We start from the raw sequence: 14,884 nt of genomic DNA on the forward strand, positions 1-14,884 counted from the left end.
GGCAGGGACAGAACATCCTGGGGCCTCAGCACTCATTGTGGGAGGAGGAGGCAAAGTGACAAGGAGAGGGCCGGACAGGGATGACACAGCACCACTTAACAGGTGTAACTTAACCCCCTGAGCCATAATTGCTGCTTCAGAAAAATAGAGAAAATAACGGGGGCAGTTTCAGAGAGCTGTTGAAAGGGTGAAGTGATATATATTCACACGAAGCACTTAACGCAATTCCTGCGTACAGCGTGTGCTCAAATGCTATTATTCCATTTGTTTGAATTTAAGCTTTGAGTCAAATCTCAGGGACTAGAGGCTGCTTCTGAGCTCTGAAGGACTCCTTTCCAGGGGACTTGGCAAAAGGCAAAAGTTTCTGCAGAGAAAGGAATTCTAGACCAATCTGGAACCTGGATGTTGCTTAAATGATTTAAGCCAGGAATTCTCTCACTTCAGCCTGGGTATCTTTTGGGCCAAGTGATTCTTTGCTGTAGGCCTGCCCTACACACTTAGGGCACTTAGCAGAATCCCTGCCTCCACCCACCAGATGCCAGAGGCATCCCCCACTTTTTTTTTTTTTGAGACAGAGTCTCACTTTGTCAACCTTGGTAGAGTACCATGGCATCATAGCTCACAGCAACCTCCAACTCTTGGGCTTAAGTGATTCTCTTGGCTCAGCCTTCCAAGTGGCTGGCACTACAGGTGCTTGCCGCAATGCCCAGCTATTTTTTTAGAGACAGGGTCTCGCTCTTGCTCAGGCTGGTCTTGAACCTGTGAGCTCAGGGCAATCCACTAGCCTCAGCCTCCCAGAGTGCTAGGTTTACAGGCTTGAGCCACCAGGTCTGGCCCGCCCCCCAACTTTGGTAGCTAAAAAAGTTTTCCAGGCTGGGCGTATTGCTCATACCTGTAACCCTAGAGGCCAAGGCAGGTGGATTGCCTGAGCTCAAGAGTTAGAGACCAGCTTGAGCAAGAGCCAGACCCCATCTCTAAAAATAGTCAGGTGTTGTGGCAGGTGTCTGTAGTAGTCCCAGCTACTTAGGAGGCTGAGGCAAGACTTTGAGGTTGCTGTGAGCTATGATACCATAGCATTAATACTGAGGGCAACAAAATGGGAGTCTGTCTCAAAAAAATATATATTTTTTTCCAGGCATTAACAAGATTCCCTGGGTGGGGAGGGCCCTTTCATCCCTGTTGAGAAAACTGGGCTATGAGGACGTGAGAGAGGGGCCTGGGACTGTGTGGCAGAGAAGGGATTAAGATGCTGCCCTATCACAGAGCTGCTTTTCTTGCAGGGAGGAGCAAATGACTGGGCCCATGCTGTCCGTTATCCTCCTCGTGCTCCTGGAGCTAAGCCTGGCAGGCTCCTTTGCACCTGGAACTCCTTCCCGGAACCTCCCTGAGAATCACATCGACCTCCTGGGCCCAGCACTGTGGACGCCTCAAGCCAGCCACCACCACCGGCGCGGTCTGGGCAAGAAGGAGCGGGGCCCAGGCATGCCCAGACAGGCCCAGGATGGAGCTGTGGTCACTGCTACCAGGCAGACCTCCGGGATGCCAGGGACCAAGGGGCTGCCACCTGGGCAGGGTCCTGCGGGTCTGCTGCGGGACAAGGACCTGCTCCTGGGGCTGGCATTGCCCTACCCTGAGAGAGAGAATCAACCTCCAGGGTGGGAGAGGGCCAAGAAACGTGGCAGGGAGCACAAGAGACGCAGAGACAGACTGAAACTGCACCAAGGTAGCTGGAGGGAAGGGTCAGTGGTATGAAGTCCCTGGGAGGATGTCCAAAGGACAGCAGGGGTCTCACTAAATTCTGAGGCATCTGGGAAGGGGAGGAGGCAGAGAGAAACTTGGGTGGACGTGAGAGGAGAAGACTATGTAGCAATCGAAGCTCAGTCTTATCAGTAATCATCTCCCTAAGTCAGCCTGTGAGCCACCCAGCCACTCTGGCCCGAGTGTCTCCTTCCCCGGCCCATTTAATCTCTGAACAAACCCATCCGCCAGCACCACCCAGAGGGCTCTTCTCCAGCCTCACTGGCCCTGAGCCCACACAGGCAACTCAGCTTGTAAGTCTCTTCATGGGACAAGACTGCCTCTAGGGGCACACCAAGTGCCACAAACATGGTGGCTGTGTTGTGGGGAGACTGTTTCTTTGGCAGGAGTGAGATGGAGCTCGCCTTCCCCTGCAAACTGCTGGGGCTGGCTTCCTGCCAGACCTACCAACACCTCCCGAGGAGGCAGAACCCAGCTGGGGCCCCCAGCTTTAATTTTCAGCCTTCTACCCTGGAGGTCATCTGTGTCAGAGTGAGGACACTGTGGAGGCCGCACCTGGGACATGGACTCATCCCAGCTGGACTCCAGTGGAACAGTGGGGCCCTTCTGGGAGGATTGGTTTGGTGGACAGGAGGCAAGGGACAAAGGGTTGCATGTTAGGACCCTGCTGTGCTGGAGACCAGACGTGAAACCTCCAGCCAACTGAGCCTCAGTTTCCTTTTCTGCAAAATCAGTGGGATGGATTCAGTGGTCCCAGAGTCCCTTTTCTACTCACCTAACTTTACAGCTAGCTGAGTGTTGCCTGAGAAACAGAGACAAGGATGAGCCTGGGCCCTCAAGCTTCTCTCCAAGTGCCTTTGTTCATGACCCCCTCCCAACCCTGCACACCTTCCCTCTTACACTTACCCTACCCCATGCTCATGTATTTAAGAAGGCAGTGTCAGGCGATGCCTGTAGCTCAGGGAATAGGGCACTGGCCCCACATGCTGGAGGTGGTGGGTTCAAACCCAGCCCCAGCCAAAAATTGCAAAAAAAAAAGAAGGCAGTGTCAGTTATTAAAAAGGTCAGATGGACCTGGGTTCAAATCCAAGGTCTTCAACTCATGAGCTAGGTGTTCTTGGACAAGTCGCCTACCATCTCTGTGCTTAAGTTTCCTCCCCTGTAGTTGAGGCTGAAGGAGCACCCACTTCCTAGGGCTCCTGCAAAGGTTAAATGAAACGGCGCTTGCAAAGCTGCTCATCTGTGGCCCAGCACACAGCAGGTGCTCAATAATGACTAATTATCACCATGTAGGAAGCACTCAACTGTATGTAAATGAGCTGTGGCTCCCATCTTTGAGCTCCCAGCTTTCTCAAAGGCCTCTTCCCCCTGCAATGTCTCTTGGCCCCATTGCTTTGCTCCCTACTCAAACTTCACCTCCTCCAGGAAGCCCTCCATGGTTAATCCATTTGTAACACTTATAGGCCTGGCTGCACCCAGCCAACCCAGATTTGAACTTCCTGGAATGCTTCCTTACAGGGAGAATCCTTGGGCCACTTCCCCAACAATACTGTGAGTTCATCCAAGACATTTGCCCACTTGAGTTCTCCGTTTCCACCTCCCTGGGAGGGTGGGCAAGCAGGAATATTGATTAAACCAAGGGCTTGTCAGGCTGCCCCCTGATTCACAGCAGAAAATGTGGGTTCTACTGTAGGCAGCCGTGAGGTGACAAGATAAACCCCCTGTGCTTCTTGCCCCATGTCTCAGGCCGAGCCTTGGTGCGAGGTCCCAGCTCCCTGATGAAGAAGGCGGAGCTCTCTGAAGCCCAGGTGCTAGAGGCCACAATGGAGGAATCTTCTACCAGCCTGGCCCCCACCATGCTCTTTCTCACCACCTTGGAGGCAGCCCCTGCCACAGAAGAGTCCCTGATCCTGCCTGTCACCTCGCTGAGGCCCCAGGTAAGGGATCCCAGAACAGCCTTGGAGCTGAAAGGGTCTTGAAATCATGTCGTGCAAACCCCTTTTAGGTCCTGAGGCACAGGAGCAGGAAGCCCCTGGGCTTACAGTGGAACCAGATCTCCTGAGGCCTGTCCAGCCCAGGTGGCTGCTGCATCCTGAGAAAGGGTTGCCACGGTCAAGGAGAAAGTGGTCCTGGGGGCTCCCTCTGGGGACAGTCAAGGAAGCAGCTCAGCACACCGGTCTCTATGGAGAGCTGAGAGACACTTGAGGAAGGACGTTATAGGTACAGAAAAGTACAGAACATAATAATGGTGACGTTATGAACGATGCCCCGGAATGAGCAAGCATTGGTTAACCCCAGATCTTTAAAAAAGACATATGGAGAGAGAGTTAGCAAAGCCACAGCAGCAAAAACACACCCCCTGGGGACTCTAGAAGAAGGGTACATAGGAGTTAACAGCATCATTCTTGTGCCTTTTCTGTAGCTTCGAATTTTTTTAAAATAAAATCATTTAAGAGGATCGATAGTATATATTTATGTATGTACAAGATACTATACACTGAAAAGAAATAAAACTTCCCTTAGCGATAGATTTTTCCTCTCCTCTTTCTGGATTTTATACCCTCTTTGAGATTCTCATAAAAGCTGTGGACCATCTCCCAGATGACATCGTTATCTGGATGTGCAGTTCCAGCCATAGTCTCTGGCCCTCAGCATTCCTGAGGCCACTAGCTGGGACCGTGAGTGGGACTGAGGCTTGGCCGTGGCCTTGACAGTGCCACAGAGAGCTGGTAACTTCTACAGCGAGAGGAAGGGACGGGAGAGTGAGTAGATTCTAATTCCCTACTCATGGGCTTGGAATTCGGAATTCTACTTCTGATTCCCTCCTCATGGGCTTGGAAATGTTGAGTGGCAAGATTACCTACTGAGCCCTCCTCCCCCCGCACCCCGGCTGTGTCTGCACCGGCTGCCTTCAGGCACACCCACTCCGGTGGTGGCTACACAATGAGAAAAGTGCCACAGTGGCGGCTGGAGCGGGAGCTTCAGTCATCTCAGTGTCCTTGGGCTAGACTTCCAGACTATCCAGCAGAGGGTGAGGAGGCCTTTGAGGGGCCCCTCCTTTGCCCTCTGGCCCTGGGACCCCACACTCCTGCTCCCATCCATTGGAAGGTTCCACATTCCCCCTCTCCACCCACTTCTGCAGGCACAGCCCAGGCCTGAGGGGGAGGTGATGCCCACCCTGGACATGGCCTTGTTCGACTGGACTGATTATGAAGATTTAAAACCCGATGTCTGGCCCTCTGCAAAGAAGAGAGGTACACCCACCTGCCCCATTGCTCCCCTTCCTCCCCCACCATCCGCAGGGGAAGAGGCCCCGGTGAGCTCAGTCTGACCTACAGATGTCCAAAGGTGGGGAATCGTCAAGTCTAAACTAGAACTGACACAGTGGAAAATGCTGTCAAGTGCTGATTAGGTGGCAAAGCTTTCCACGTGTCAACTCATTTTACCCTGAGGGTAAGCATCCATTTGTCTGAGCTACTGTTGATCCCATTTTAGAGAAGAAAAAGCCAAGGCAAAGAGCAAGAGGCATAGCGCCTGATCCCAGCCACACTGTGGGAGTGGCAGTATGGGCACTCTGCTCTGCTCAACTTATTTTTTTTGGAGACAGAGTCTCACTCCATTGCTCTGGATAAAGTGCCATGGCATCATAGCTCAGAGCACCCTCAAACTCTTGGGCTCAAGCGATCCTCTTGCCTCAGTCTCCCAAGTAACTGGGACTACAAGGTGCCTGCCACAACACCCAGCGAGTTTTTCTATTTTTAGTAGAGATGGGGTCTCACTCTTGGTCAGGCTGGTCTCAAACGCCTCAGCTCAAACGATCCACCCACCTCAGCCTACCAGAGTCCGCTCGACTTCTGACCACAGACCTTCTTGTTCCCAGAGAAACACCGGGGCAAACTCTCCACTGATGGTAATGAAACGTCACCAGCTAAAGGGGAGCCATGTGACCATCACCAAGATTGCCTGCCAGGTACCATCCGGCACCACATTCCAGGATGGGTGTTGGGAGGAAACCTGGGTGGGGGTCCCAGGGGGTCCCTGAGCAGGGCCTGAGGGTCCATGACCCTTTGCTGGTGATAAATAATAATAATAGCAGTGACCACTTTCCTGAGAGTTGCTGTCACACATGAATTCATTTAATACATTATTCACAACAGAGAAAGAGACACTGTTGTCCACCATTTTCAGGCAAGACAGTTGTGCCTCAGAGAGGCTAAGTAGGTCACACAGCTAGGAAGTGGCTCAAACATGAGTCAGCCTGGTTCCAAGCCTCTGAACTGTGGCCACTGCTGCCTTGAATCAGAGTGATCCTCTCTTGCTATCTTTTGTCCCAACACCTGGCAGGGTTTAAACCATCAGGGTGCTGCCAGACTATCTAGGGGTGCTTTTGACATCCTCACTGTCAAGACAATCTGAAAACGGGGGCTTGATGCTTTGACTAGTGCCCTAGGCTGCTGGCCCTTGTTGGGTCCACTGGCCCCTCCATGGAGCAGACACTAAGGGAAGTTAGAAGTGGAAGTGGTTTATTTGGGGGGTGGGGGTGATGCCTATGAAAGAGAAAAGGCAGAGGAAGCTGCCCACTATGATGCAGAGTCTCAGCCAGAGCTCCGGGCTGGGCAGGAACAGCCAGGCCCTGGAACCACGCATGCTAGTCACTGGTGGGGGCTGCTGGGGACTGGGTGTCACGGGGCCAGGTGGCCTCTGCAGGTGCTCGCTGCTGGAGGCTGTCAGCCATCTGAATAGCAAGCGCTTTGCTGAGGAGAGACCTGAGTAGCATGGCACACCACAGCAGCCAGAATATTCTACAAAACAGCAACCAAACCAGCAATTTGCATTATGTAAGCCAGAACCACCAGCTCCCTGACAGGCTGGTTCTTTTCCAAACCATTGTTTTCACCCTGAGCACAAAAAAAAGGCTTGAGTCTGGGCCAGTTGGACAGTCACTCAGAGCTGACCCCGTGGTGAGCGAGGCCATGCCTTGGGCCTGGCTGGGACAATCCTGCGGCTGCCTGGGGCTTCAGTTTCCCCATCTGTCAAAGAAGGACGTTGGTATCAGTGATCCTGAGGCCCCTCCCAGCTCTGAGCTGGCTCCAGATCTGGTAGTCCCCAGCTATTCCTCCCGCTGTCCCTGGGAGGTGACCCCACACCACCCTCACTCTTTCTACAATCAATCAATTGCCCATCTGGGACAGTTGGGGTCTCTGCTGCCTGCCCCTGGGGGCCCCAGCTATGATATCCTCAGTGGTTCTGGATCGCAGCCTTACACACCAGATGGCCCCTGCACTTGCGGGGACACAGCCTGCCACAGCAATGATGGATCTCCCATCCAGTGGGACCAAGGGCAGGGCTGTGGGGCGGGAGTGCTGCTCAGCTTGGCTGACCACTGTGATTGCTGTGTCGGCAGGGACCTGCTGTGACCTGCGGGAACATCTCTGCACCCCCCACAATCGAGGCCTCAACAACAAATGCTTTGATGACTGCATGTGTGTGGAGGGTGAGTCTGGACTCCTCTGTGGGGGGCTCTTCATGCTCCAGGTACTACAGAGATCTCCCTTTGTCCAAGCTGGTTCCCCAGTGATGGGGGGACAAGATTTCCCAGCAGAGGAGTGGGTAGGAGAGTCCCTCGGGAGCTGAGGACATGAGCAGGAACAGCTTTGCACAGTGCCTCCCCAATCTGTGAACTCATTTAGTCTCAATTCCTGGCACCATTTCCAAGATTTGCTTTTCTCGCCTCTTGAGAAAATACAAGCTGGTGTGATGATCTCTTGTGATCTGCAGGAGGGAGAAGGGAGGAGACAGGAGTGTATCTCTTTAAATAAGATCCGACCTGAGAAGGCTGTGCTTTCACACTGGAATTCTATCCCAGGGGAGACATCCAAGTGCGATAACAGGGGGTGGGGGTGGGTTTCCCAGCACCATCCCAGGGAAGGATGCATCTGGTCGGTTGCCTCTTTAACTCCTCGGAGCTTCTGCCTCACCCAGGGGTGCCAGCTCTATGCCAAGCACTCTGTCCCCCAGAATCCTCACAAATGCCCCTGGAAGGGAGCTGTTATGATCCCGACTTTATGAATAAGCAAACTGAGGCACAAATGACTTAAAAGCTTACATGACTTTCAACTTTGTATTCTGAAAAAGTTCCAATAGGAATATGTGCTGAAGCAGTTGGAATAATATAACGCACCCCTACTTTCTCGCACTTCATAATGACCAACTCACGGCCAGTCTGTGTTGTTCCTCACTTGCTTCCCTCCTTCCAATATGATTTGGAAGCAGATATTATGTCTGCGAATATCTTAACATATAAAAGGGTTCCGAAAAATAAGCAGTCCTTTTAAAAACAGAATGCCAAAAACGAACACTAAGTCCTCGAAACCATCCAATATCCGATCAGCATTCCCATCTCACAAGCAGGAGAATTTGGTCTCGGCCCTCGATTGACAGGAGTTACGGGCCCCATTTTGCTTACATTACCCTGAAAAATTATCTGCTGTGAAAGCAATAAGCTTCTTTGGTTCTGATTATTCACTCTTCTATTCAGTTAACAAACATTTATCAAGTGCCAGACATTTATCATGTGTCAGGTGTTACCCTGGGACATGGGCGATCAGTGGTGACAAGAACTGGAAGGGTCTACACCCATGGATTGCATACTAGTCAGATGAGCAGAAAAAGCAAACAAGGAGACAGTGTGTCTTTAGACAGTAAAACAGGCTCTAAAGCAGACACCAGGATCATGAGTCTTGGAGCCGTTTCAGAAAGCAGGGACAGGACTGGGCTGAAGATCGGGGAGCAGGGACAAGGACCCCTGGACAGGAACAAGCCTAGCATGGCACGTGGTGACCATGGGGAAGATGGTACAAGAGGAATGGGGAGAAGCTTCTGGAAGGATCACATAGGACCTTGTGGGCCTTGTTTGGATTTTGTTTTGTTTGCAATTAGATATCCTCAGCGGGTTTGAAGCAGAGAAGTGATATGGTCTGATCTATGAATTTAAAAGTTCACTCTGGCTGCAGGACTGTGGAGGCCAGAAGTGGGGACTAAGAGAACCACCCGAGTTCCCCCACCTGGGAGAACTCACCTCTCAGTGAGCAAGGACGGAGGCAGGTGGGGCAGGGGATGCTGGGAACCACCTTATGTAAGATGCCATTACCTGTGTGTCGTGTTACGGTCCCATTTCACAGAGGAGGAGACTGAGGCACACAACAGGCAGGAGGGGACTTAAGTCCAGGGGAATCCAGGCCAGTCTGGGCGAGGAGAATGTGGGTGGCTCAGTGGATGGCCCCTCTGCCTAGGAGTCCTTCCTTTCTCCCTTGGACTATGGTGGGAGGGGGAGTATCTGCTGCTTCCCAGGCATCTGAAAAACGTGTCTGCATCCAAACCTGTCCATTCATTCCATCCTTTTCCCACTGGTTGGACCCACTAAAATTCTTGCTTCTTTCCTGGAGATTTAATATCCAGAAAAAAATAGAGAGTGGAAATCACAGCATGGTCAGCTTGTTAAAGTTGGTCCAGGAGGCGATTTCACTCTGCAGGGATCTGGGGATTCCAGGAAACTTTAAGGGAACCAGTCTTAAGGACTCCTGAGAAATGCCAAAATGTTGAACACACAGCCCAGTGCTGAAGTCCAGCAGTCAGGGGTGTAGAGGGTTTCAAAAGGATCTCTGCAGCCACCAACACTCCTGCTCGTGAATCCCTTCACCCCTCCCAAATGTCACTGGTGCGGCCACTGGGCTTTCAGAGCTGTGAACAGACCAAGTATAGACTCTAGGTCCCTCAGCACAAACTTCTCAGGCAGTCCTTTACTTTCCTGACAACGACAAAAGTGACTTTTAAAGTGGAGATTTTCTCTTTCCCTGTGGTCACTCCTAACCTGACACAGAAGTTTCTCTGGCCACACTGGCATGCCAACCATCAGGAGGATGTGACCTTCTGTGGCAGTGAATGGAAAAGACGTCTGCCCACATGTGTCAGGGGACGACGGTGTAATGGAGAAAGCCACAGCCTCGACCCTCTCACTGCTGGGCCAGGAAGAATAGACCTGTTTTAACAGGGTGGCCAGGGAGAGTGTCTTTGAGACCCAAAGGCTGTGAAGGAGGGAACTGTCCAAAGAGCTTGGGGGTGGGGTGGGGGGGCACGGATTTTTGGCTATGAGAACTGTAAGTGCAAAGGTCCTGAGGCAGAAAATGGCTGGTATATGAGGAAAAGCAAGATTGGCTGGGGTTAGAAAGCAAGGAGGAGACTGGTGCATCAGGCAAGTGGCAGGGTCCAGGTCCCAGAGGGCTTTGTAAGTCAAAGCAGGAAGTGGGTGTGTGTTATTCCAATAGATGTAGGGGGTTACAAGTGTTTTTTGCTACATGGATGAATTGTGTAATACTGAAGTAAGGGCTTTAGTGTGCTGAGAAGGTAGAAAGTGAAGTTTTATTTTGAGTGTAAGGTCAGCCATGGGAGGTTGTATAGAGAAGGGCAGAATCTGAGTCACTTAAAAAAAAAATCTAATGAACTTTTATCCTCTCAATGTTTGTTATTGTGGACTATTTTTAGAGCAGTTTTAGGTTTACAGCAAAATGGCACAGAATGTACAGAGCTCTCGTATGCCCTCCTTCACCTCTGCATGCAGTTTTTTTTTTTAACACCTTGCATTAGCATGTTACATTTGTGATGATAGATGAACCAGTATCAATACGGATTATTGCTAACTAAGGTCCGTGGTTTACATCAGGGCTCACTCTTGGTGCTGTGCCGATGTGCGCCACATAGGCACCGTTAGGTATCATACCGAATATTGTTTCTGCCCGGCATTTTCTCTCTGCTCCATCTGTTCATTCCTCTCCCACCCCCAGCCACCCCCAACCCCGCCTACACCCCCAGTCTCATTTACGCTCCTCTGCAGCAGAATATAGGAGGGTGAGAGAAGACGGCAGAGGATACGGGGAAGGCAGAGGGGAGGTTGTGAACTGTCCCTGACCCCCTTACTTCCCTTGGCTCAGGGCTGCGCTGCTACGCCAAATTCCACCGGAACCGCAGGGTGACACGGAGGAAGGGGCGCTGCGTGGAGCCTGAGACAGCCAACGGCGACCAGGGATCATTTATCAACGTCTAGCAGCCCCGCGGGCGGCGCCTCCCCAGCACCGGGGGACTGAGCTCGGGAGGTTTGGAGAAGTCGGGCGGATTGGTTTATAATTTAGCAATGGGAGATCAAATGGGGGACCAGATGGCTAAAGCTGCAGGCTGACGCTTGAGACACTCAGTGTCAGGGAGGGACCTATCGGGCGGACGAGCTGCCCCTGCCCAGGAACCAGACAGCAGCACCCCGGCACCCACCGTCCGCACACACTCGGCCAGCGCACCCCGCTTGACCGGACTCTCCACGGCAACGCCGAGAGTGCCCTCTACTGTCTGACAGCAGCACTGCAACAGCTTCAAGTTCAAAGCCAAGAGGAAGCTTTTTGAGAGTGGAGTAGAAATATTAACTCTCAGAAAGAAGAACCCAAGAACAGGAGATGAACATGGAACACCTCCTACGGTCTCACCGCTGTGCTAAGCTTGTGGAACACATTATCTCATTGAATTCTCACTACCTTTTCAAGGAGCATTATCACTGGGGCACAGTTGAGTTACACGATTGCTCAGCGTCCCAGATAAATGCCACTTGAACCTAAAGATATGTGAGTCACCAGGGATCTGGTCATAATGCAGATTCCGTTTCAGTGGATTTTGCTCCTCTAACAAGCCCTGCCAAGGCTGCTGGGACCCCACTGAGAGATTCCAAGGAATAAGGATATGGCAGAGCCTGGATCTGGACCCCAGCCAAGGGATAGAGCTCCAAGGCCCACTTCTTCTTTCTCCTCAACTAAGAATTCCAGGCGCTCCAAGGCTTTCAGTGGGAAAGTCGCACTCCTCGGTAGTTCCTTCCATGGTGGCTGGAATAACTTGATTGTTCTCTGCCTGATTATTCTCGGGGCAAAGGGGTGTCGTTTTTAATAACAAAACAAAATGTACCTTAAGCACCTGCTTGCTTGTAAAAAATGAATTGGGCATATTGGTTGCTGCCTTCTGATGGTGGATATTTTGAGATATGAAGTGTTTGGGGGAAAACAATAATATTGTCCCTTAGGTCCCTGTGGTCCTGCTTACCAGTCCTGGACACAAAATTTCAAGTTGCCCTGAGAGCTTATCCCCGGGGTAATTGGCACAAATGTGGACTCTAAAAAAAATACACACTTGCCCTTGTATACCCCCGTGCATTCCATTTAGTGGTTCCAAGCACCCCAAACCCACCCCACAGTTCCGCAGCAGAGCCCCACTGGGAAGGTGGGGCACCCCTGAGATTGAGGTGCTCTCTATCTAAGCTAGTTGCTCCCATGATGCAGACCAGGCCAGATTCCTGATGCCTACCCAGACCATCTGCCCCAACAGAGCTGGCTCCAGGGGCCACCTTAGGAGAACTATTTAAATTCATCACCTGGCATTGTACTCCTGGTCAACCCTCCAGTCCAGGACAAATTAGGTTGCAAATGACAAAAGCTTTCCCCATCTGAATAACTCACTGGCATGGTCCCTGCCCACAGGATGCCAGGGCTGTTTTCTACTCTGGGAAAATCAGTCAGGGTCAGGGGTCAGGCACCAAGGAAAGCAGTCAGATCTAGAAGAAACCAAATATGCTTGCCCTTCGCTCCCTATTCAAGTTTGACAGGCATGGGAGTCTTGCAGGGGGAGAGGGGAGGGGAAGGGAACTGAAAGAGATCAAAGCAGGTTAGCTGGAAAGCAGATCTGCTAGCTGCTTTGTACTTGAACCAGACAGCCTGCAGTGCTTCATAGACCTCATGTGGGGTGGCTGTTTCAGGATTGTACTGGCTCCATGGAGATAGAACCCTAAGGGACAGCTGCAGGCAGAAAAGTCAGCACTGCTATGGTTGCGGGGGGTGGGGGGGTGGGGGGGTGGTTAGGATGGCCCCAGGACATCAGCAGTGGAAACACAGAAGGTCTGGAAGAAGCTGAAAGGCCCCAATACCATCACTGCCAACAGGGAATAGGGAAGTCACGTGGTTGGAAATTCAGGGTCATCTCTGCACCCTAGCTACCTCCTTTTTGCATTTGCAAAGGGGCATGGACAGGTGGGATCCTCTTAACTCCAGAGTTGGGAATCCCAAATCCCCCCAGGTGTTTAGTTAACGTCTCCACCACGAAGTTCTTCCTTATGCCTGTATTAAAGTTCTTTTGCTGGTTCAGAAGCCATTTCCCTCTAGTTCAGAGTTTGACAACTTTTACCATGAAGGGCCAAATAAATATTTTAGGCTTTGGCCAGCCACAGTGCCTCACGCTTGTAATCCTAGCACTCTGGGGGGCTGAGGTGAGGGGATTGCTTTAGCTCAGGAGTTCAAGACCAGCCTGAGCCAGAGCAAGACCCCAACTGTACTAAAAATAGAAAAACGAGCTGGGCATCATGGCAGGTGCCTGTAGTCCCAGCTACTTGGGAGGCTGAGGCAAGAGGATATTTTGAGCCCAAGAGTTTGAGGTCACTGTGAGCTATAATGACACCACAGTACTCTATACATGTTGACAGAGTGAGACTCTGTCTCACACACACAAAACCCCCCCCCCACAAAATTGTAGGCTTTGCTGGTCATCCTATCTGTGTCATGACTACTCACCTCTGTTATAGCTTGAAAGACAACATGTAAATGAATCAGTGTGACTGGGTTCCAGTAAAACTATAAGTGGGCACAGATTTAAATTTCATATAATTTTCACATATCACAAAATATTATTTTTGTTTTGCAAAAATCATTTTAAAATATAAAAACCACTTCTTAGCTTGCTGACCAGAGACAAACAGGCAATGAGTCAGATTTGGCCCAAGGGCCATAGTTTGCCAACCCTAGCTCAAGTCTGCCTGTTCTTTTTTTGAAACAGAATCTCACTTCGTCGCCCTCAGTAGAGTGCTGTGTTATCACAACTCACAGCAACCTCAAACTGTTGGGCTTAGTTTGCCTCAGCCTCCCAAATAGCTAGGACTAAAGGCGCCCGCCACAACGCCTGGCTATTTGTTGTTGTTGTTGTTAAACAACAATGACAACCCCGGGGCCAGGTTCAAACCTGCCAGCCCTGGTGTATGTGGCTGGCGCCCTAGCTGCTGAGCTACAGGCGCTGAGCCAAAGCCACTATTTCTTTTGTTTGTTTGTTTGTTTTAGAGACAGAGTCGCACTTTATCACCATGGTAGAGTGCTGTGGCATCGCAAACTCCAGCTCTTGGGCTTAGGCAATTCTCTTGCCCCAGCCTCCCAAGCAGCTGGGACTGCAGGTGCCCGCCACAACACCCAGCTATTTTTTGTTGCAGTTTGGCCAGGGCCAGATTCGAACCTGCCACCCTCAGTATATGGGGCTGGTGCCCTACTCACTGAACCACAGGCACCGCACTTAATTTAATTTTATTTATTTATTTTTATTTTTTTAGAGACAGCATCTCACTTTATCACCCTGGATAGAGTGCTGTGGCATCACAGCTCACAGCAACCTCCATCTCCTGGGCTAAGGCAATTTTCTTGCCTCAGCCTCCCAAGTAGCTGAGACTACAGGTACCCGCCACAACACCTGGCTGTTTTTTTGTTGCAGTTCAGCCAGGAACAGGTTTGAACCCACCACCCTTGGTATATGGGGCCACCGCCCTACTCACTGAGCCACAGGTGCCGCCCAAAATATTCCTTTTCTTTTCTTTCTTTTCTTCTTTTTTTAGAGACAGTCTTACTTTATCGCCCTCGGTAGAGCTCTGTGGCATCACAGCTCACAGCAACCTCCAGCTCTTGGGCTTAGACAATTCTCTTGCCTCAGCCTCCCGAGTAGCTGGAACTACAGGCACCCACCACAACGCCCAGCTTTTTTTGTTGTTGTTGTTGCAGTTTGGCTGGGGCCAGGTCTGAACCCACCACCCTTGGTATATGGGGCTGGCTCCCTACTCACTGAGCCACAGGCGCCACCCAATTTTTTTTTTTTTTTTTGAGACAGCGTTTCACTTATTAACCCGCAGTAGAGTACTGTGAAGTCACAGCTCACAGCAACCTCCAGCTCCTTGGGCTTAGGCGATTCTCCTGCCTCACTACAGGTGCCCACTACAACGCCCGGCTATTTT

At 51.3% G+C, this 14,884-nt stretch overlaps 1 protein-coding gene across 1 annotated transcript; it reads left to right on the top strand.

The window, feature by feature from the left end:
- Window positions 1-1,302: 1,302 nt before the first annotated feature.
- On the top strand, window positions 1,303-10,858 carry DRAXIN (dorsal inhibitory axon guidance protein). Its single transcript, XM_003793276.1, has 6 exons — window positions 1,303-1,723; window positions 3,505-3,695; window positions 4,901-5,012; window positions 5,639-5,728; window positions 7,163-7,252; window positions 10,746-10,858. Exons 1-6 carry the CDS (start codon window positions 1,303-1,305, stop codon window positions 10,856-10,858), a joined length of 1,017 nt encoding a protein of 338 aa, XP_003793324.1.
- Window positions 10,859-14,884: the final 4,026 nt, after the last annotated feature.

The sequence above is a fragment of the Otolemur garnettii genome, unplaced genomic scaffold, assembly GCF_000181295.1.
Source record: "Otolemur garnettii isolate 467f Iridium unplaced genomic scaffold, OtoGar3 scaffold00067, whole genome shotgun sequence".
NCBI classification, from domain to species: Eukaryota; Metazoa; Chordata; class Mammalia; order Primates; family Galagidae; genus Otolemur; species Otolemur garnettii.